The sequence below is a fragment of the Chiloscyllium punctatum genome, chromosome 11, assembly GCF_047496795.1.
Source record: "Chiloscyllium punctatum isolate Juve2018m chromosome 11, sChiPun1.3, whole genome shotgun sequence".
Lineage (NCBI taxonomy): Eukaryota > Metazoa > Chordata > Chondrichthyes > Orectolobiformes > Hemiscylliidae > Chiloscyllium > Chiloscyllium punctatum.
The window spans coordinates 106,966,147-106,989,618 of NC_092749.1; the positions used below are offsets into that span (position 1 = coordinate 106,966,147).

Here is a 23,472-nt window from a genome sequence, read left to right on the forward strand (position 1 = left end):
GCTTTCATGTTTATTAAGATCAGCCTCTCTTTAGGCTGTCCTCCAGGGTCAACAGTGAACTGATTCTGTTCAATTTGATAGGCCCAAAGCCTACTGCATGTTCTGCCACATGTAGAGGCAAGGTAGTGCTTGGGGGCATGAGCTAATGAGGTGTTCGGTGGTTCTCCTACCTCGTCCTGTGCCTCAACTTTGCCACTGCATGTTGCTGGCAGAGTCTGCCAACTGGTTCAGTTGGTCCGTTCCTGAGGGAACCTTGCCCACTTTGGCCGGCCACATGCCAGGAACTCGCATGAGTAGGCAGCAGTGTCTGATCCCTTCAGCAATGCTTTGCAAACTTCCCTACTGGGACTCCTTGGCCGTTGCTGAGTGCCAAGTAGGGCGGTTGGCACCTGAATGACATGCCCTTGTCTAGGAGAGCTGGCTTTGAGTGACTTCAGCCTCTTTGCTGGCTGTTTTTGCCTGGGAAAGGATGCTGGCTGTTGAAAGACATTTGCTGCCACTGGTTTTGGAGGATGTTGTGGATGGCGTCACTGCTGATACCCCTCCAGTGCTCTGAAGTGACTGCTGTAGATTAGACTATAAGACATAGGAGCAGAAATCAGGCCATTCAGCCCATCGCATTTGTACCGCCATTCAATCATGGCTGATAAGTTTCTCAACCCCATTCTCCCACTTTCTCCCCATGACCCTTGATCCCCTTGATACTCAAGAATGTATCTATCTCAGTCTTAAGTATGCTCAATTACCCGGCCTCCACAACCTTCTGTGGAAGTGAATTCCATAGATTCCCCACTCTCTGGCTGAAAACGTTTTCCCTTATCTCCATTCTAAAAATGTCTTCCCTTTACTCTAAGACTGTGCCCTCGGGTCCTAGTCTCTCCTACCAATGGAAGCATCTCTCCAACATCTACTCTGTTCAGGCCATTCAGCATTCTGTAAGTTTCAATTAGATCCCTCCTCATCCTTCTAAACTCCATCGAGAATAAACCCAGAGTCCTCAAACATTCCTCATATGTTAAGCTTTTCATTCCTGGGACCATCCTCTTGAATCTCCTCTGAACACGCTCCAGGGTCAGTACATCCTTCCTGAGATATGTGGCCCAAGTCTCCGTTGAATTCAGGTACTTGGGGATTTCTGCTCCCCAGTGGGATGTGACACCAGCCTCAACTTTGCGATCCTGATCCTCAAATACTCAGTCGGCAGAGGGTTGGGCTGGCAGAGTGGAGGTGATGGTGAATTTCCCCATCTCTGTGTTTCTTCATTGAGAGAGGCCGCCCACATTATGGAAAATGTTTCATGTTTTCAACGGTCGCACCTTAATGGATGAGTGCAGGGGTAGGGGAAGGCCAGAGGAAGGCGCTGTAGCTGGTTAAAGAGATCCTAGGTTTTCCAGGCATCCAGGGAAAGCTCCAGTTTCTCATTGGCTTTGAGATGTGATTGACCAGACTCTGGAGTGAAGCTGGTGGTGTACAAATTGTTTTCAGCCTGTTTTGTAGATACTCTCAGTGCCTAAGTGCAGTTTGTTGACGGTGAGGTGTAATATTGCAGCAAAGAAGATGAAAAGTAAATTAAGTTATGACACAGTCTTGATCGATCCTCATCTTCACTGAGATCTCCAATTAGAGCCAATCTGACCGTAACCACTTGACATTCAATGGTGTTGCCATCAGTGAATCCCTCACTGTCAATTTTCTTGGAGTTATCACTGACCAGAAAATGAACTTATGGCATACTGCATTCAGTTCTGGTCTCCCTGCTTTGGAAAGATGTTGTGAAACTAGAAAGGGTTTGGAAAAAAAATTAAAAGCATGTTGCTAGAGTTGGAGGTTTTCAATTATAAGGTGAGGCTGAACAGTTTGGGGCTGTTTTCCCTGGAGCATCAGAGGCTGAGGGATGACCTTTATAGAGGTTTATAAAATCATGAGGGGCATGGATAGGGTAAATGGACAAGGTCCTTTCCCTGGGGTGGGGAAGTCCAGAACTAGAGGGGCATAGGTTTAAGGTGAAAGGGGAAAGATTTAAAAGTGACCTAAGGAACAGCTTTTTCACACAGAGGGTGGTACGTGTATGGAATGAGCTGCCAGAGGAAGTGGTGGAGGCTGGTACAATTACAACATTTAAAAGGCATCTGGATGGGTAGATGAGTAGGAAGGGTTTAGGGCCAAATGCTGGCAAATGGGACTAAATTCATTTAGGCTATCTGGTTGACGTGGACCAGCTGGACTGAAGGGTCTGTTGCCATGCTGTACAGTTCTTTGAATCTTTCACTGTGTTTCATAGAGAACTTTTGAAGAGTCAAAAAAGGAAAGAGTGATGCAATTTTTTCAGGGGAAAGTGAGGATTGCAAATGCTGGAGAATAGATTAAATTCCCTACAATGTGGAAACAGGCCCTTTGGCCCAACATGTCCACACCCCCCCTCCAAGGATCCCCCACTCCCTCCCCTATATTTACCCCTGAGTAATGCACCGAACACAATGGGCAATTCAGCATGGCCAACTCACCTAACCTGCACATCTTTGAATTGTGGGAGGACAACCGGTGGAAACCCACGCAGCCAGTCACACGAGGCGGGAATCGAACACAGGTCCTTGGTGCTGTGAGGAACCGTGCCGCCCATAGGCAATAGCAGAGGATGGTTAGAGTCGAGAGTGTGTTGCTGGGAAAGCACAGTAGGTCAGACAGCATCCAAGGAGCATAAGCCCTGCTTCAGGCAATTTTTATTTAACAAAACAAGATGTTTAAACTGTTGTACATTCCTGGGAGAGACGAACTTTGAAAATGTAATAGTTATGGCTAAATTACATTGCTGCTCTTTCTCCCTGTGCTGCTGATATTATAGATGAAAGAAAGAAAAGACAGACCTGACAGAAAACGGGGTATGGAGTGGACTGCAAAATAAAAGTCATTAACTGCCCCTATTCCCTTTTCAAAGCATATAAAAATGGCATTGCTGCTAATCACTGGTAAATATATAATTAATCATTCAGTCATGAATCATAAAATGACAAATGTGTCTCAGCCGTCCCTGCCCATATAATTTCAGCGCGAGTTCTCACACTGGTGGGACTGGGTAATGCTGTGGAAGAGCTTTATTTTCCTGTTGATTGGCTGTAATTACCATCAAGGAGTGAAAAATCCAAACTGAAGCACAGAGGACCACTCAATCTGGTGCCATGGCAACGGGTCATCAGAGTTTGGCCATCACAGGGTCTGAATTGCCTGCAGAGAGGGTGGGAGTTTAAATTAAAGTGAGTGTGTGTGAGAGAGAGAGAGAGAGAGAGAGAGAATAAAGAGAGCAACTGCAGATTCACAGGGATAATCAGATGCCGACTTAAACAAGCCTGAATCAGAACCAGAGGAGGAGAGGACTGGATTAGAATGTTGAAAATATGTATCGAAAAATTGGACACCACAATATCGTTTACTCAAATAGCGGAACTGAGGTACTGATTTTCTTAGAATGCTGTTGGCAGGAATGACTGGTTCATTTGAGGGGCTTTATTTTTAAACTTGTTCCAACTTCATGCATATATATCTGGATATTGTCTCACATCAGTATTGTGCAGCAACAGTCATGGGAATCGTGTTTTCGAACTTACACAGTAAACCGGGCCTTTGATCTGCGAGTTGGAGGGGTTTTGCTTTTGTTCAAAAGCAAGTGTTGGGATAGCCTTGTTGATATCCAGCGATCATTGCATTCAGTGGAACTGATGGATTTCCTCATTCCTAAATAAGCTGTTCTTGTCCGTCCCTCAGGCGGAACCCGGTGACATTCCCACTGAGCCTAATAATGATCCCAAGACAGCTCTCACGGAGAATGGTGTCAGTCACACATCCAGCCAAACATCCAAACCCTCAACGCAAGTCACCCACGTTCAGCCTCCACCAGGTAAGTGAGCTTCTGCACAACAGAATTCTTTTTAAGAAGTGAAGACATAGCTTTTGCAGCCTTTCTACTAATTGAATTTTTTTTTAAACGTTGTACATTAGCTGCAGTCAAGACAACTGGTAAGGCAGAAGATCTCATGCACAGCGTCCTGTCAGGTAAGCTGTTAACAAACTCTGCGTGACACAAGGACTTCAAATCACTTCCATCCCAGATGTTAAAATATAGAAAAAGATGGAGATGAATTAAGAATGAAATGCATGCACTGTACCCTGATTTGATGGACTCTTTTGTTTAAAAATTAGACTTCTGTATATCCAAGTTTACACAGAAGCAGAGAGGACAGGGTGGGCGGCACGGTGGCACAGTGGTTAGCACTGCTGCCTCACAGCGCCAGAGACCCGGGTTCAATTCCTACCTCAGGCAACTGACTGTGGAGTTTGCACGTTCTCCCTGGGTTTGCTCTGGTTTCCTCCCACAGTCCACAGATATGCAGGTTTGGTGAATTGGCCATGCTAAATTGCCCGTAGTGTTAGGTGAAGGGGTAAATGTAGGGGACTGGGTGTGGGTGGGTTGTGCTTCGGTGGGTCGGTGTGGACTTGTTGGGCCGAAGGGCCTGTTTCCACATTGTAAGTAATCTAATCTAAATGCAGTTACAAATTCATGGTTGTGGCATGATTATTATTCACTTGACAATCGGTGTGATAAAATTGCTACAATATTAATAATCAGTGACAGAGAAGCCACCATTTGGAACAGTCATTGAAAAATATATTTTGTTTCAAACGAGGAAAAGATACGCATTGTATAATTACAGCAAACAAGAGGAGCATTAATGCCATCTGTACAATTTAACTCACATTGTTTGCTTATAAATGAAAGAGAAAAGTTTTATCTAATACTTTTTTGTCTCAGTTTCTGTAGAGCGAGGACAAAAAATAAAAACAGAAAGCAAAATGAATGCTCTCTTTCTGAGTGATCATACTTCACTTAACTTGGAAACTGTATCGTAGAGCATCTTTATCATTCAAATACATTCATGCACCATTTGTTGTTTCAACTATGTGTATTCCCTTGTTTTTTTGTACTCCTGTTAGACCAGTCGGCAAAATAGTCTGAAAGCATCATATATTTGTCACCCAATATCATTTTAAAGCTGCCAGTTCATGTTTAAAGTCATTAGGATACGGTGAGACAGGAGAGAGCAGTCAGACAGTTGAACTTTAGTTTTGTAAAACTGAAATGTGACGTGGAGCTGAGTTTCAAAGGGTTCAATCAGATTGTGATAAAATTGCTGGGATTCCAAAGGCTGCTCAGATGCATACATCAAACTTAGGAGTAGAATACAAAAAGCTTAAAACCAAAATTAGTTTAAGTGCTAACTTCATGCCCAGTGCACAGTCCATCTCTCACCCCTCAATTTAAAGCTGTGTTCCCTCGTGTTACCCATCACCATCTGTGGAGAAAGGCTCTCACTATCCACCCTATCTAACCCTCTGATGATCTTATACGTCTCAATGAAATCATCTCTCAACCTTCTTCTCTCCAACAAAAACAGCCTCAGTTCCCTCAGCCTTTCCTCATAAGACCTTCCTTCCATTCCAGGCAACATCCTAGTAAAGCTTCCACATCCTTCCTATAATGCGGTGACCAGAACTGTATGCAATACTCCAGGTGCGGCCTTACCAGTGTCTTGTACAGCTGAAGCATGAACTCGTGGCTACGAAACTCAATCCCTCTACCAATAAATGCCAACACACCATATGCCTTCTTAACAACGCTATCAACCTAGGTGGCAACTTTCAGGAATTTATGCACCAGGACACCGAGATCTCTCTGTTTATCTACACTGCAAGAATTTTACCATTCACCCAGTACTCTGCATTCCTGTTACTTCTTCCAAAGTGAACCACCTCACACTTTTCCGCATTAAACTCCATTTGTCACTTCTCAGCCCAGCTCTGCATCCTACCTATGTCCCTCTGTAACCCACAACATCCTTTGGCAATATCCACAACTCTGCCTACCTTACTGTCATCTGCAAATTTACTAACCCATCCTTCTACGCCCACATCCAGATCATTTATAAAAATGACAAACAGCAGTGGCCCCAAAACAGATCCTTGTGGCACACCACTGCTAACTGAACTCCAGAATAAACATTCACATCAACCACCATCCTCTGTCTTCTATCAGGTAGCCAATTTCTGATCAAAACCGCTAAATCACCTTCAATCCTGAAACTCCTTATTGGAAAGTCCAATGACTTCTCTTAATCACAGATTCTAACCATCTTCATCTCTTCAAGTTTAACTGAGTTCATCGTTTTCAATCAGTCCTGATGAAGGGACCTCTTGGATGCTGCCTGACCTGCTGTGCTTTTCCATCACCATTCTAATCTATACTCTGGTTTCCAGCATCTGCAGTCCTCACTTTTGCCTCATCGTTTTTAAGGACAAGTTAAATTAATTTAAGAGATTTGTAGAATTGTAGAACAGGACAGAACAGAAAGATGACATTCAGTCCATCATGTCTGTGTCAACCATTTGAAAGAGCATTCAATTAGTTCCTCTCCTCTTTCATCCTAGCCCTGCAGCATGGTGGGGCACGGCGGCTCAGTGGTTAGCACTGCAGCCTCACAGCACCAAGGTCCCAGGTTCGATTCCAGTGACTGTCCGTGTGGAGTTTGCACATTCTCCCCATGTCTGCCTGGGTTTCCTCTGGGTGCTCCAGTTTCCTCCCACCGTCCAAAGGTGTGCATTTGAGGTGAATTGTCCATGCTAAATTCCTGTAGTGTTGGGTAATAAGACTGGGTGGGTTACTCTTCGGAGGGTCGGTGTGGACTTGTTTGGCCGAAGGGCCTGTTTCCACCCTGTAGGGAATCTAATCTAATCTAAAAAAATCCTGCTCAAGTATACATGTGCACCCATTAGTCCTCATCGTTGTAGCTATTTCATTGAGGATGCATCATATTATGTTTTATGGCACTCTGAACTATTGCCTTAGGTATTTACTAACGACAAGAGGGAGAAAGCAAAGCAATTTAATGTGATCAATTGGTTTCTGTAAACCACTGCAGAGGTGGAAGCCCAGACCGTGGAAGAGCTAAGACAGCAAAAACCATTTGTGAAACTCCAGAAAAAACACTACAAAGAAATGAAGGAACTGGTGAAGAAACACCACAAAAAAACCACTGATTTGATCAAAGAACACACTGCAAAATCCAGCGAGTTTCAGAACGAGTATTTAAGGCGCAGGGTACTTCTGGAAAAATCAGCAAAGCGAGATGGTAAGAGGAGGTAGGTGAATCATTCTCAAATACTTTTGACTGTGGGATTGTGTGTGCTTTCTAACATTGTTCTAACGTGGCTGGCACGGTGGCTCAGTGGTTAGCACTGCTGCCTCACAGCGCCAGGGAGCTGTCTGTGTAGAGTTTGCAAGTTCTCCCTGTGTCTGCGTGGGTTTCCTCCCACAGTCACAATGATGTGCAGGTCTGGTGAATTGCCCATTGTGTTAGGTGTCTTAGTCAGAGGGAAGTAGGTCTGGACGGGTTACTTTGTGGAAATTCGGTGTGGACTCGAAGGGCCTGTTTCTGCACTGTAGGTTATCTAATCTTGCCCAAAATGAATTAAGTCTTTGTTAACCTATGTTAAAATAATTTTAAGGAGTGTGGGTTTGGAAATGCCTTTGTTGTAATTTGCTTCTACAGTAATGAAAAGCAATAACTCCTTTTTATTTTAAATTCCTGGTATATCCACTGAGTCTTTTCTGCATTGTTAAAACTTACTGCTCACTGTTTCCCTCACATGAGCAGCACAGGCAGCTGCTGAGTGTTGGAAATGGGAAGATACTTTACAAGCTGTTAGAAAATGAGATGAAGTCTTTTTGTGGGAATTTCAGAGGAATTGTCCAAACTCCCAACCGGCCTTCCCGGAAACAACTTTCCTCAGAAGTTTGTTTCAAATCCGTCTCGCGGCCGCACTGGAACATCAGACTCTTGAGGGATGATACATCAGGCACATTAAATGGTCACATTGCAGATTCACAGCATGAGATGAATCTTGTGAGTCACACAGGGTAATAAAAGTTTCCCGAGATTGAAATGAAGAGTAGAAACTGACTACGTGGATGAATGGATGAATGAATCTCCAAGTAATTGCTTTGCTGAGCTGCTGTCTCAGTTTCCATCCCAAGTTTTTCCACAGCACAGGTTCTATCTTAAACTCCATCCCGGACTTGTAAGTAATGGCAGAGTAGACAGCATCCCTTTAGAGAAAGGGATACCACCCAAAAGGGAGAGGGATTAACATGAATGTGCGGATTTAGATGAAGTACTGTTGGGTGGGCTGGTTTGGATCTTGCTGTGCAAGGGAGCTGCAGAGAGTCACTCACAGTTAGCCCACACTCTGTTGTGCCTGTAATGACATGGACACTCCTCCCCAGCAGCATCAGTGAATCCTCTCAAACAGCGCTTGACTGGTAACATCACCGTGGCAGTTTAAGCAAACGTTTCTTTGCTGGTTTTGGAAATAAATGCAAAGTGCCCCACAGTTGTGATGTCACTGGGTTTATACTCCAGAAGCCACACCTCTGCTTCTGGGGACAGGGGGTTCTAATCCCACCACTGCACTTGGTGGAATTCTGGAAGATAAAGTTCCAGTGACAGTGGCCATGAGAATGATCACCGATTGTTGTGTATTTCCAAGTCGGGAGGATGGGTAGCCTGGCAGAGAACTGCAGCTGGTGGTGTTCCCAGGAATCTGCTGCCCTTGTCCTTCTCAGCGCAGAGTTGGACTGGTTAGCCTTGAAAATGGGAAGCTGAGAATTGCTAGTGCAGGTACAGGTGTCGATTCCCTTCAGCTAACGGGGTTGTACACCAGGGCAATACCTTGATCCTAGAGATGAGGGGTTTGTTGTATGAAGAAAGAGATTGGACAGTTTAGGCCCAAACTCTCTGGAATTCAGAAAAATGAGGGGAGATCAAATTGAGGTATTCAAGACGATGAAAGGTGTTGATGAAGTAGACGTGGAGTGGATGCTTCTTCTTGTGGGGCATTCTAGGACGAGAGGTCATTGTCTGAGGTTAAGGGGGAGCAAATTTAAAACAGAGTTGAGGAGAAACTACCTCTCCCAAAGGAATCGCTGCCTGTACCTCCCAAAGGGTTGTGCGTCCGTGGAATTTGCTACCCCAAAGTGCGGTGGGCAGAGAGTAAATTTAAGGAGGAGTTGGACAGATTTTTAATTGGTGCTGGGTTGAAGGGTTATAGGGTGAAGGCAGGAAAGTGAAGGTGAGGAACATATCAGCCATGATGGAATGGCGGAGCAGGCTCAATGGGCAGAATGGTCTAATTCTACTCCTATATTTTATGAACTTATGAAATGAACTACAAGCCCAGGCATCTGATGGCTGCCAAGGCCTCAAGGGAAAAACGTTCCAAAAGCACGATTGATAACTTCATCTCATTCTAATATTGTCAAACTTGCATTTTTAAACGTTTTTAGGACCTTTTTAATTTTACAGCCTCAGTCAACAGTGGTGGGGGGAATAATTACTGATTGGACAAAGTCAGAAGTCACACAACACCAGGTTACAGTCCAACAGGTTTATTTGAATTCACAGGCTTTCAGAGCGCTGCTCCTTTATCAGTTTATTTCACGTGATGGAGGAGCAGCGCTCCGAAAGCTTGTAATTTCAAATAAACCTGTTGGACTATACCTTGGTGTCATGTGACTTATGACTTTGTCCACCCCAATCCAACACCAGCACCTCCACGTCATGACTGCACAAAAATGGCAGAGTAGAATTTTAGATTGTTTGCCCTTCTTATTTACTTAACTGGAAGCTGATTGAGAATGGTCTCTTGGCTGATTTTTAATTTGATTTGATTTGATTTATTATTGTCACATGTACCGAGATACAGTGAAAAGTATTGTTTTGCGTGCTAACCAGATAAATCAAATGTTACGTAAGTAAATCAGGCTAATAGAACAGAATATAGTGTTACAGCTACAGAAACAGTGCAGAGAAAGATCAACTCTAATGTATGAGAGGTCTGTTCATAAGTCTGGTAACAGAAGGGAAGAAGCTGTTCTTGAATCTGAGCTGGTGGTTTCTAAGCTGGCTCATGATTGAATGATTTGTTTAATGGTATCCCTTTTAGTTGCCATTTGTTTTATTAGGAAAAATAAGGTCTGAGTTAATTGGATGTAGCTGGAAGACAGAAGCTTGTACATAATCAACATGGTACATTATACAGGATAAAGGAAGTGAGATATTACAATATTGAGAGTGTGGTGCTGGAAACACACAGCCAGTCAGGCAGCATCCGAGGAGCAGGAAAATCGATGTTTCAGGCATAATCCCTTCATCAGGAATGAGGCTTGTGGGTCGGGGTGAGAGATAAATGGGAGGAGGTTGGGGTTGGGGGAGGTATCTGGGAAAGCAATAGGTGGATAAAAGTGAGGGAGAAGGTGATAGGTCAGAGGAGGGTGTGATGGACAGGTCTGGAGGACAGCACTGAGTTTGAGGATTGGGACTGGGATAATGTTGGGGGAGGGGAAATAAGGAAGCTGTTGAAATCCACATTGATCCCGTGGGGTTGCAGAGTCCCAAGGCGGAATATGAGGCGCTCCTCCTCCAGGCATTGGAGGCATGGGACTGGGATTATTACAACTTGACTCATCAACCTTTGTGTGAATGAGAAGCCACAGTCTCTACTTAATGTATTACCAGCACTCACTGTGTCTCTGCTCAAGGATTACCCAATTAAACACTGCTTGACTAGGATAGAGATCGATGCTCTGTGCTATTATGTTGCTCAGTTGAAGTTAAAGTGCTTTCAAATTGCTATCAAGCCAGTCCTGGATGAGTTCATTCAATCAGCTAACTTTAGAGAAGATGCCTTGTTCTGGTCAATTATTTTTTCAGTGTAATCAGTGAAGTCAATGAGTAGATAACCCTGCGTCAGTTTTTCCTCTCCCTGTCACAGCATCTCTGTACGTTTCAAATGACTGCGTTTGTTTCTTCAAAATCTTCCCATCATGTGACACAAACAGTCCAGTTTTCCCATTTTAGAAGCATGTCATACCACAGTTTCAAATTAAGGCAATTCTCATTTGAGACAGAGATGAGGAGCAGATTCTTTTTTTTTAACCTACTCACAGGACATGGGCATCATTACCTGGGCCGGCATTTATTACTCATCTCTGTTTGCCTTTGAGAAGGTGGTGGTGAGCTGCCCTCTTGAACTGCTGCCCTCCACTTGCTGCAGATAGAGCCACAGTGCCTTTAGTTGGTGGGGGGGTGGTGGGGGGGGGGGGGGGGGGGGGTGCTGCAGAGGGTGGGGAGGGGTAAGTTCCTGGATTTTGACCCAGTGACACTGGAGGAACAGCAATATATTTTCAAGTCAGGATGGTGAGTGACTTGGAGGGAAACTTCAGGGGGTGGTTTTCCCAAGTGTCTGCTGCCCTTGTCCTTCTAGTTGAAAGTGGTTGTGGGTTTGGAAGGTGCTGTCTGAGGATCTTTGGTAGATTTTTGCCGTGCATCTTGTAGATGGTGGACCTTGCAACTAGTGAGCATTGGTATTGGAGGGAAGTTGATTGAATGTCTGTTTATTGACAAGGATGTGGAGGGTCATGAATGACAGACAGGAAAGTGGAGTCAAAACAGCCATGATCTTGCAGGGAGTAGATGCAGGAAGGATGATTGTCCTGGCTTGCACAGTTGCTCTCAAAAGACAGGGTACAATCTCTGAATAAGAGATAGGTCCACTGAGGACTGAGATGAGGAGGAACGTCTTCAGTCTAAGGTGGTCATTTTTGGAATTCTCTCATGCAGAGTACTGTGGGGGCTCAATCACGTTGAAGACATTAATAGGTATCTGTCTATTGAAAGGTTTCAAAGGGTAATGTGGGGAAATGACATTGAAGTCAATGGCAGTCCATGATCTAACTGATGGGTGGAGCAGGCTTGATGGGCCAAATGGCCTTCTCCTGTTGCTCTATCCTACTTCCTAACATATTGCCTGGCGAGGCAGGCTCAAATGGCTTATCTCTGCTGTAAGAAAAGCAAAATACTGCAGATGCTGTAAATCCAAAACAAACAGGGAGAATGTTGGACAAACTGAGCAGGCGTCTGTGGAGAAAGGAACAGAGCTAACATTTCGCTTCTGGTCTGAGTCTCCTTCAGACTCCTTCATAAAAGGGTCACACCAGATTTGGGCTGTTAATTACTGGGCACTGGGGTAAGAGTAGCAGGGACACAGACAGGGTCTTCATGCGGGTTGTACTGAAGGACAGGGAAGTGGATGGCCCAGTGGTTAAACGGTAACTAGGGTGATCGGGAGTGCCAGCCATGCTGGTTGTGTGTGTGGAGGGGTTGGGATGCAACACTGTGGCTTTGTGGCATCACATCGCTGGTGCGGGGCGATGCTAGATTGCCAATGTTTGTCTGGGTGCACAGTGAGCCTCTCAATGATGACACAGACTCAAGGGCTGTCTGTCCTTCACTGGAACAGACAAGCAGGAGGCTGGAAAAACACAGCAAGCCAGACAGCATCAGCAGGTGGAGAAGTCAATGTTTCCGGTATAACCTTTCTTCAGGACTGGGGTTGGGTGTGGGGAGAGCTGCAGATAAAGGGGTGGTAGGGGGCAGGGTGGTGAAGTGGGGATAGGTGAAGACAGGTAGAGGGAACGATCTGGTTGGTCAATGGGAGGAATTAATCTGCTTGTTGGCAGAGAGCAGTGGAAGGGAGGGGGAGGGGCTGGGAAGGGAGATTATTTGAAATTAGAGAACTCAACTTTGAGTCCTCCAGGCTGCCCAAGTGGAAGATGAGATGTTGTCCCTCCAATTTGCAGTTTGGTTCGTTGTGGCAATGGAGGAGGCCAAGGACAGTCATATGATTAGATTCCCTACAGTGTGAAAAGAGGCCTTTCAGCCCAACCAGTCCACACCGACCCTCCAAAGAGTAACCCACCCAGACCCATTTCCCTCTGTCTAATTCACCTAGCACTATGGGCAACTTAGCATGGCCAATTCACCTAACCTGCATATCTTTGAAATGTGGGAGGAAACCAGAGCACCCGGAGGAAACCCATGCAGACACGGGGAGAATGTGCAATATCCACACAGTCAGTCGCCCAAGGCTGGAATCAAACCTTGGATCCTGGTGCTGTGAGGCAGCAGTGCTAACCATTGAGCCACCGTGCCACCCCAATGCAGCAGCATCTCCAGTGGGGAATTGAACCCCGGACTCCCACGTGACAGGCAGGGATATTAACCACTATACTACCGAGGACTGGATTCGAAAGGGAGTGGGAAGGTCAATTGAAATGGGCGTCCTTCACTGTATAGCCACTGAGTGGTGAATTGTTGTCAGAAAGACAGGGTTAGGGCCAAATGTGAGGGACGCCGTAGAGGCAGGGTGGGTGGTTAGTAAGGAACGTTTGGTCAGGCATGGCGAAAAATGTCGCGAGGTCTCATATCTCTCCAAAAACCCAACACAGCGAACCAAAAGAAAATGTAAGATCCAGCCAGAAATGAGCCTTGTAGGACAGGATAAGTTTTGCATAAGCAGTGTATTAGAAGGAATAAGGTAATTTCAGCCCATTTTTCCTTCCTGGGGGCACATTGTTCCCATTATGTGAACAAGCTGGGAAAGAGCATGGGGTGACACTTGGAATCTTAGAACCCCTGTCCCTAGATGTAGGTTTGCTCGCTCAGCTGGAATGTTCATTTCCAGACGTTTCATCACCCTACTAGGTAACATCTTCAGTGGGCCTCAGGCGAAGCAATGCTGAAAATTCCTACTTTCTATTTATATGTTTGGGTTTCTTTGGGTTGGTAATTTCATTTCCGGTGGTGATGTCATTTCCTGTGGTGATGTAATTTCCTGTTCTTTTTCTCAGGGGGTGGTAGATGGGTTCTATCTCGACTTGTTTGTTGATAGAGTTCCGGTTGGAATGCTATGCTTTTAGGAATTCTCGTGTGTGTGTCTGTTTGGCTTGTCCTAGAATAGATGTGTTGTCCAAGTCAAAGTGGTGTCCTTCCTCATCCGTATGTAAGGAAACTAGTGAGAGAGGGTCATGTCATTTTGTGGCTAGTTGGTGGCTAGTTTTCTGCCTGTTTGTCCAATGTAGTGTTTGTTACAGTCCTTGCACGGTATTTTGTAAATGACATTAGTTTTGCTTGTTGTCTGTATAGGGTCTTTCAAGTTCATTAGCTGCTGTTTTAGTGTGTTGGTGGGTTTGTGAAAGACCCTTTACAGACAAGCAAGACTAATATCATTCACAAAATACTGTGCAAGGACTGTAACAAACACTACATTGGACAAACAGGCAAAAAACTAGCCACCAGGATACATGAACACCAGCTAGCCACAAAAAGATATGATCCTCTGTCACTAGTATCCTTACATACAGATGAGGAAGGACACCACTTTGACTGGGACAACACATCCATCCGAGTACAAGCCAAACAGAGGGACACACGAGAATTCCTAGAAACATGGCATTCCAACCGGAACTCTATCAACAAACACATCGGGTTAGACCCCATCTACCACCCACTGAGAAAAAGAACTGGAAATGACATCACCACAGGAAATGATGTCACCACAGGAAATGACATTACCAACCCAAAGAAGCCCAAACTTATAAATAGAAAGCAGGAATTATCAACAGTGCTTCGCCCAGAGGCCCACTGAAGATGTTACCTAGTAGGGTGATGAAACGTCTGGAAATGAGCCTTCCAGCTCAGCAAGCAAACCTACATCCAAAACCTCAACCTGAGCTACAAATCTTCTCAAAACTCGCTAACCCCTGTCCCACTGTGCAGACACCAATTGGCCAAGACCTTGTCATTGAGAAGCCAATAGGGAACCATGAGCTTGCCAAGCCCCCCGTAATTCCAAAATGGTGCAAAGTTTGAAAATATTCTTGTTCTTTCCAGTGTGTCAGTGTACGTCAACTCTCGCAATACGCCACAGGACTCAATATTAAGTTACATTTTAAATCGTAATTCTCCTTATCGAAGTTAATTCCAGTATAAAGGGGAAGAGCTTAGTGTGAGCCCAATCCCATTCACTTTTTAAATGAATCTAACTGATGTATCAGGACTCGAAAAGGTGACTCAAGTACTTCTATATTTCGGTGGTTTCCCTGCGATGCAGCCCCACCTAGTGGCCAAGCACCCCCTCTCAGATTTCCATACAGAGACCTGTGGAGTCTTGCAAAAAGACACAGCTCTTGTGCATTGGTGTCAGCCGTAGACACCCAAGCACGCACCATTGGCAATGTGGCAACTGTAAATTCAAACGTGCATGATATTCCCAATCACTGATGAAGGCCCTGCCTTCGTGTTGGCCACAACTTGGCCTGGTGCTAAATTTATTAACGATCTTTCAATCCTTGATGTGAGGGGATCCAAACAATTCTGCACTAAATGCTGTCTCCAAAACTCAGCTGCTGGTGAGTGATACTAAATTGCCTTTTGCCCTGTTAGAAAATGGATGATTCGAGGAAGGATAGAACAGGTGCCTAATGACTATTGTTGAATGAACAAGTTTTCCCTCAAATCTCCTCTATCAAACACCTTCAGTCTGTGTCTCTTGGTAACTAAATGCGCTGCTGGGCAAAATAAGTCTGTCCTATCCACTCTACCTGGACTGCTCATTACATTGTACACCTTAATTAAATAATTAAATTGAATTAAGCTGTCAGCCTCTAAGGAAAACAACAAGCAATCTGCCCTCAATGCTACAGCTTTCAAGATTGACCAATATTCTCATAAATCTCCCCTGTCCTCTCTCCAGAATGATTATGACCTTTCTATAATGCAGTGACCAGAACTCAACACAAATCGCCAGCTGGGGTCAAACCAGTTGCAGGACCACATCCCTTTAAGAGAGTTCACCATTAGAGTTCCATATACTGTGTGTATGCAATGTTGCAACTCTGCCTGCTACTCCATTTCCCAGCTGTCCTGTAATATCTGCTTCTTAACTTATAATGTGTTTTACTGTTGTAAATAAATTAACCCACAAGGGTTAATCAACTATGATTTGTTATGGTAATGATTTTGAATGATTGGACTGAAATGTGGGAGGCATCATTGGGATATTTGTAGATGAATCAAAAATTGACTGTGTTGTTGATAGTGAAAAGGACACCGGCTGACTCCAGAATATGACTGGTGGTTTAGCTGGGCAGAAAAATGGTTATTGGAGTTCAGTATGGAGAAGCTTGAGGTAATACATTTGGGGAGGGTAAACAAAACTCATAAATGCACAATAAACAGGAGGACATTGGGAAGGAAGTGCACAGGATTTGTCCTTGAAGATATAAGGATGGATGGATAGGGTAAAAAGAGCATGTCAAGTGCTTTCCTTCGTTGGACAAGGTATAGAAAACAAAACCAGGCATGTGGTCCTGGAACTGGTTTGACCCCAGCTGGCGATTTGTGTTGAGTTCTGGTCACTGCATTATAGAAAGGACATAATCATTCTGGAGAGAGGACAAGGGGAGATTTATGAGAATATTGGTCAATCTTGAAAGCTGTAGCATTGAGGGCAGATTGCTTGTTGTTTTCCTTAGAGGCTGACGGCTTAATTCAATGTAATTATTTAATTAAGGTATACAACGTAATGAGCAGTCCAGGTGGAGTGGATAAGACAGACTTGTTTTGCCCAGCAGCACATTTAGTTACCAGGAGACACAGACTGAAGGTGTTTGATAGAGGAGATTTGAGGGAAAACTTGTTCACCCAGAAGGTAGTGTGTGTCTGGAATTTGCTGCTCCTTAAGTGCTGGAACCAGCAAGGCTACAGGACGGGTACTGGAAACTGGGATCAGAATGGGCATCCCTTTCTTCCTCTCAGTCAGTGATGGGTGAAATGGACTCTTCTCTGTGCCATAACACTTCTGTGGTCCTGCAACACCATGTTCTTTAACATAGCCACGTTATCACTCATTATTCATCCAGCGAGTTACAATTAGCGCCATTGATCCTTGAGCGATTTTGATGAGTTTGCATGTGCTCCCTTTAATAAACAGGCCACCTTAAACCAGGTTGGGGGAGGACAAAGCAAGAGGGATTAGACAAAGTCAGAAGTCACAGGACAACAGGCTATAGTCCAACAGGTTTATTTAAATTCACAAGCTTTCAGAGCGCTGCTCCTTCATGAAAATTCCACCTGACAACGGAGTAGCGCTCTGAAAGCTAGTGATTTTAAATAAACCTGTTGGACTATAACCTGTTGCCCTGTGACTTCTGACTTTGTCCACCCCAGTCCAGCACCGGAAACTTCACATCATACAGGGCATAGGTTTAAGGTGAGAGGGGAAAGATTTAAAAGGGATCTCTCAGGGGCAATCTTTTTCATGCAGAGGGTGGTTTGTGTATGGAATGAGGAAGTGGTAGAGGCTGCTACAATTACAACATTTAAAAGACATCTAGATGGGTATATGAATAATAAGTATTTACAGAGATATGGGCCAAACACTTGCAAACGGGACTAGATTAATTTAGGATATCTAGTCAGCATGGATGAGTTGGACCTAGGGGTTTGTTTCCGTGCTGTACATCTCTCTGACTCTATAAGCCATCCTTTACTCCTCCAGATGTTGTCAGATCTGCTTTATCTTCCAAGTATTTTCTCCCTTCCAGTTTGTCTCCTTTGGCGAATCTCCCATGGTTGTGTATTTGTGTAACTGATGAGTTCACCATATTTACTTGTCCTGTCTCCACATTTGTTTGGCACTTGTTGCTGTTCTCTTTGGTGCCTGTCAAACTGTTTCAAAGGGATCAGAATGAATCAGCTGATGTTAAGAATAACCACGTGCCTTCCTCAAGCACCGCAAAACAGCACACAATGATTGGCAAAAACGGTATCAGACCATCTTTGAAGTTAAGCAATTTAAGGAGACATCGGCAAAGATGGGGAAGAATTCATGGAGTATCTTAAAGAGAGAGAGAGATAGAAAGGCAGAGAGGATATTTTTTCCTTCTATTCATTCCCGCGATGTGACTGGGTCAGCAATTTTTATTGGCCGTCCCTAGTTGTCCCTTGAGGAGGTGGTAGCGAGCTGCCCTCTTGAACCGCTGTCATCATTGTGCTATTCATGGACTCATTAGGGAGGCAATTCCAGGATTTTGACACAGCGACAGTGAAGTGAAGTTAGAAAATACCTGAGTTCAGGGTCTAGGTGGCTGAAGGAGCACCCACTAATGGTGAAGTGATGGAAATTGGGTGCAGCGAGGGAAGGGAAACCAGACTTGGAGCAGTGTGAGTCAATTTGAAAGGCCTGCAGAGATGCACCATGCCACAGAGACGGATAAGGATGGCAGAAAAGGGATTGGAAAACATGAATGAGGATTCTTAGAGACTAAACTAGGCAGGAACCTCTTTCTCATCATTTGAACATTTTAAAAAATAATTTTCTTCAATTAACAAGGAAATATTCACAATGTTGGATATGCAGGACATCATTGGCTGGGAGACATAAAAGAGAATTAGAAAAAGCCAGTCACAACAAGAGAAAATTGACTCTTCTTTTGACTGGATCTTTGTAGCACGGTGGCTCGGTGGTTAGCACTGCTGCCTCACAGTGCCAGGGACCCACGTTTGATTCCAGCCTCTGGTGACTGTGTGGAGTTTGCATGTTCTCCCTGTGTCGATGTGGATTTCCTCTGGGTGCTCTGGCTTCCTCCCACAGTCTAAAGATGTGCAGGTTTGTTGGATTGGCCATGCTAAAATTGTGCATTGTGTTCAGGGATGTGTAGGCTAGGTGCATTAGTTAGGGGTAAATGTAGAGTAGTAAGGGAATGGGTCTGGGTGGGTTACTCTTCGGAAGGTTGGTCTGGACTTGTAAAGCTGGATGGCCTGTTTCCACACTGTAGGGATTCTATAATTTGAGCTGAGTGAAACAAAGGGTCCTTAGGTTCATCTTTGTCTATCAGAGAAGGAGCAAGTTGTTGCTGGTGTTGAAATCTGTACTGAAACCAACCAATGCTGGAGATCTCAGTGGGTCAGGCAGCATCCATGGAGAGAGAGCAAGCTAAGGGTTCGAGTCGCGATGACTCTTCATCAGAGCATGCCAATTGAGGTAATCTGCATGTATGATACAGTCTCAAATATCAACAAACAGACACAAAGAAAAATATTTAGAGATTTTGTTTTTTACTTTGATGTGAAAATGTGGACATGACACGGTTTCTCTTTTTGAACTGACAGGCCTGAATCAGCGAGTCCGGAACATCCCAGTTCCAGCGTCGAGCAAGAGCTTTCTGCCCTTGATGCAGAGATGACGCAGAAGTTAGCAGAGCTCAAAGAACAACAGCAGCAACAGCTGTTAAACCTGAGACAGGAGCAGTATTACAGTGAAAAATACCAGAAGCGGGAGCACGTTAAGCAGGTGTTGCTCAGAGTTTTGTTTTACCGCCCGTGTGTCACTGATCATCAATTCCGTGTTTTGGTTGATTTTGCAGAATTCTTGTAGCACCGATAGAAGCCATTCAGCCCATTGTATCTGCGCCCGCTCTCTGAACGAGCAATTCTCCTTCTGCCTTTCCCCTATCATCTGCCAGTAACACTTAACACATCCTAATGAGGGGAAGTGATGGTCTAGTGGTATTAACGCTGGACTCTTATCCCAGAGAGGAGACAGTGAGGTCTGCAGATGCTGGATTTTCCTGCTCCTCGGATGCTGTCTGACCTGCTGTGCTTTTCCAGCAACACACTCTCAACTCTTATCCCAGAGACACAGGTAATGTCCTGGGGGCTAGGTTTGAATACCTCCACAGTGGATGGTGCAGTTTGAATTCAGTAAAAATCTGGGATTGAGGGTATATGAAAACCATTGTTGATTGTCAGGAAAAACCCATCTAGTTCACGAATGTACTTTAGGGAAGGAAACTGCTGTCCTTACGTGGTCTGGCCTATATGTGACTCCAGACCCGTAATAATGTGGTTGACTCTTAACTGCCCTCTGGGCAATTAGGGATGGGCAATAAATGCTGGCCGAGCCAGCGATGCCCCCATCCCGTGAATGAATAAGAAAACTAAGTAAAACAAAGAGCTGCAGGTGCCAGAAATCTGGAGCAGAAATTGCTGGAGAAACTCAGCCGGACTGGCATCATCTGTGCAGAGAGAAAGCAGAGGTAACATTTCGAGTCTGATATGACTCTTCTTCAGAATGCTCCACGCCCTCCCTTTTGGATAACAATCCGATTTCCTCTGCAATTCGTCGACTTTGGCTCCACCGCCCTTTCAGAAAGTGCATTCCAGATCGTAGAGTCATATAGTGCAGAAACAGAACCTTTGGTCCAACCAGTCCCTGCCTCCCATAACCCCAAACTTGGCTGGTGCCACCTGTCTGCCCTGGGCCCATATCCCTCTACCGTAACTGCTCACTGTGTGAAAAAGATTGCTTCTTTTGCAAGTACCCAGTAGCAACTTGTACCATCGACAAGTTGCATTGCTGAAATTCACCAAGGATTCTTCAACAGCATGTTCCAGAATTGTGACCATGACCAGCTGGATGGGTAAGGACAATAAATAAACAGAACACAGTGCCAGTAAGGTAGCCATGCTGGACTATACAGAGAGAGAGAGAGAGAGAGGTGACTAGTGGTGGTTTCACCTGAGGGTCAACATGCCTAAGCTCAGGGGAGAGGTTAAGGAGAAGAGACCTTCACCAGTTAGTACAGGAATTGAGCCCGTTCGCAACACTCAACATTGCAAGCCACATATCCAACCAACCCCAGTAAATAACACAGGCAACAGCATGTTAAATCACCTCCAGTTTAAGTGCTACTGTAACAGTTGTGGGGTCACTACAGTTGTCAAATTTTCATGATTTGGAGATGCCGGTGTTGGACTGGGGTGTACAAAGTTAAAACTCACACAACACCAGGTTATAGTCCAATAGGTTTAACTGGAAGCACACTAGATTTCGGAGCGACGCTCCTATCACCTGATGAAGCTATTCCAATTAAACCTGTTGGACTATAACCTGGTGTTGTGTGATTTTTAATGTCAAATTTTCAGCTATTCTACCCTAAATGCTCAATTAACAAAGATTCCACTGCAGTCAAATCATCCATTGCATGTGAATTGCTTTGGGCCATTTGCACTGACATGTTATAAAAGGGCCTTTCTTAAACATCTTCAAAATAATTAAAAACATCTGGGCATGTTCAATGAGTGGTGAAAAGGTTTCACCATGACAAATGATCCCAACCCATGATTTAACATGAGAAAAATAATTTTGCATTTTATATCAAATTAGTCAGTCTACAAACTGGACAGTACCTAATAGTTTCAGTATCTTCCTTCTGATATAATTCTTTTCAAGCAGTTTGTTTCCCATTTTCCCCATGTAATGTTCATTCTTCTTTAATCTTGTGCGCTGTTCCTCCAAATTTCTCCTTTTCTTCATCCAGATATGCATTCCACACATAATCTTCATCCTGTCCTTCCCATTGTTGAAAGTGACATATCTACAGTCTCAGATCTTCACGATCCAAGATCAATCTCCTCTAACTTCAATTTGCTTTGCAAACACACTCTCCACAGCCATTTTCTTTTCAGGTCTGATCTGGAGATGCCGGTGTTGGACTGGGGTGTACAAAGTTAAAAATCACACATCACCAGGTTATAGTCCAACAGGTTTAATTGGAAGCACTAGCTTTCGGAGCGCTGCTCCTTCATCAGGTGGTAGCGGAGGACACAATTGTAAGGCACAGAATTTATAGCAAAAGTTTACAGTGTGATGTAACTGGAATTATACATTGAAAAATACCTTGATTGTTTGTTGGGTCTTTCATCTATTTGAATACCACAATAGTTTCACTTCTTTCATGTGTAAATCACAAAAGGTTGCATTCTCAGGTTAACTGTAACAATTTGGTGTTAGCTCGACAATATGTTGAAGGTGTTAGCCCTCTGTGTTCTCTGTGTGATTTTTCAGGTCTGGTCGCATTTTGAACTCTGTCTTTGGCCTTTGCAGTTGAGCAATTACATTTCTGATGTGACAGGTAGCCAGAATGCATTGTCACATCTGCGTTACACACCAATTATAGTCATGTGTTCCTGAACAGGCTCTCTAGCTAATGAGCTCATTTCCCTTTGTTGTGGTGTCTTAGGTTATTATCTGTATTTACTGTGGATTTAATAACTTAGATATTGATAGGAACCGCATGGAGGGTTTCAGCTTGTTTGATTGTTAAAAGCAAGGATTGGAAATTTAAAATTTGAGTCTTTGTTTGACTGGGCGCCCATGAAGGTCAGTGAACACATGAGGGATAGGTGAATAGAACATGGTGCCAGTCAGGACACAGGCAACAAGCAACTCAAACCTCAAGTTTGAGTGCAACTTTAATAATTATTGGAACACTACAGTTGAAGAATTCTGAACTATTCTGTCCCAAGCACTTTTGTAACAATGGTTCCACTGCAGTCAAACTTATTGTGTGTAAATTGCTATGGGTCATTTGCACTGATGTGTTATAAAAATGACCTCTCTTAAATGTCTTCAAAATAATTAAAATGTAAGTCATTTTGGAGGTCATTATATTTGCAGAATTTTCAGCCATTCTGCCTGAGACTGCATCTGAACCACTGCATACAATACTGGTCAGTGTATGTACAGAAGGATTGGAACTAGCACAGGGAAGGTTTACTGGACTAATATATAGAATGAGTGAGTTGCCTCATAAGGAAAGGCTAGACAGACTAGGCCTGTATCCTGTGGAGTTTAAGAAAGTCAGAGGTGACTAAATTGAAACATATAAGATCCTGAGGGGACTTGACCAAGTAGCTAAAAAAAGGATTAGATTTCCTACAGTGTGGAAACAGGCCCTTCGGCCCAACAAGTCCACACCAACCCTCTGAAGAATAACCCACCCAGACCCATTTCTCTCTGACAAATGCACCTAACACTCTGGGCAATTTAGCACAGCCAATTCACCTGGCTTGCACATCTTTGGACTGTGGAAGGAAACTGGAATACACAGAGGAAGCCCAAGCAGACATGGGGAGACTGTGCAAACTCTACACAGACAGTTGCCCGCGGCCAGAATCAAACCTGGGACCCTGGTGCTGTGAGGCAACAGTGCTAACCACTGAGCCATAGTGCCACCCTCCTCTTGTTTCCTCTTGTAGGAGAACCTAGAACCAGGGTTCATCACTTAAAAATGAGTGGTCATCAACTTAACACAAAGATGAGGAAACATTTTTTTCTCAGAGAGCTCAGAGTCTTTGGAATTCCATTTGGCAAAGGACAGTGGCTGCAGAATCATTAATCATCTTTGAGACAAAGATAGAAAGGTTCTAGAATGCCAAGAGGGATGAAAGATTATCAGGGTATGTGCAGGAGTTGAGATTGAAATCAGAGCAGCCGTGATCTTATTGAGTCCAGGAGCTTGAAGGGCCCAGTGGCCTACATTTGTTCCTTGTTTGTATGAAGCTTGGGGTTTCAAGTCTGTCCAAAAATGTAGACAGATGATCCCAGCGAAGTCAGAGGTGCCAGTGTTAGGGTGGAGCATTTGAATGCATATCCCAACTTCCCTTGTGGCTGTATGCAAAG

At 44.3% G+C, this 23,472-nt stretch overlaps 1 protein-coding gene across 3 annotated transcripts in view; it reads left to right on the forward strand.

Annotated features, from left to right (window-relative positions):
- Positions 1-23,472, forward strand: part of plcb1 (phospholipase C beta 1) — an 834,527-nt gene that overhangs the window by 743,798 nt on the left and 67,257 nt on the right. For all 3 annotated transcript variants that reach the window (XM_072581462.1, XM_072581463.1, XM_072581461.1), the window contains 4 exons: positions 3,760-3,892; positions 3,994-4,047; positions 6,969-7,188; positions 19,119-19,299. In XM_072581462.1, coding sequence (XP_072437563.1) covers positions 3,760-3,892; positions 3,994-4,047; positions 6,969-7,188; positions 19,119-19,299 — 588 coding nt within the window. The remainder of the gene's footprint in view (positions 1-3,759; positions 3,893-3,993; positions 4,048-6,968; positions 7,189-19,118; positions 19,300-23,472) is intronic.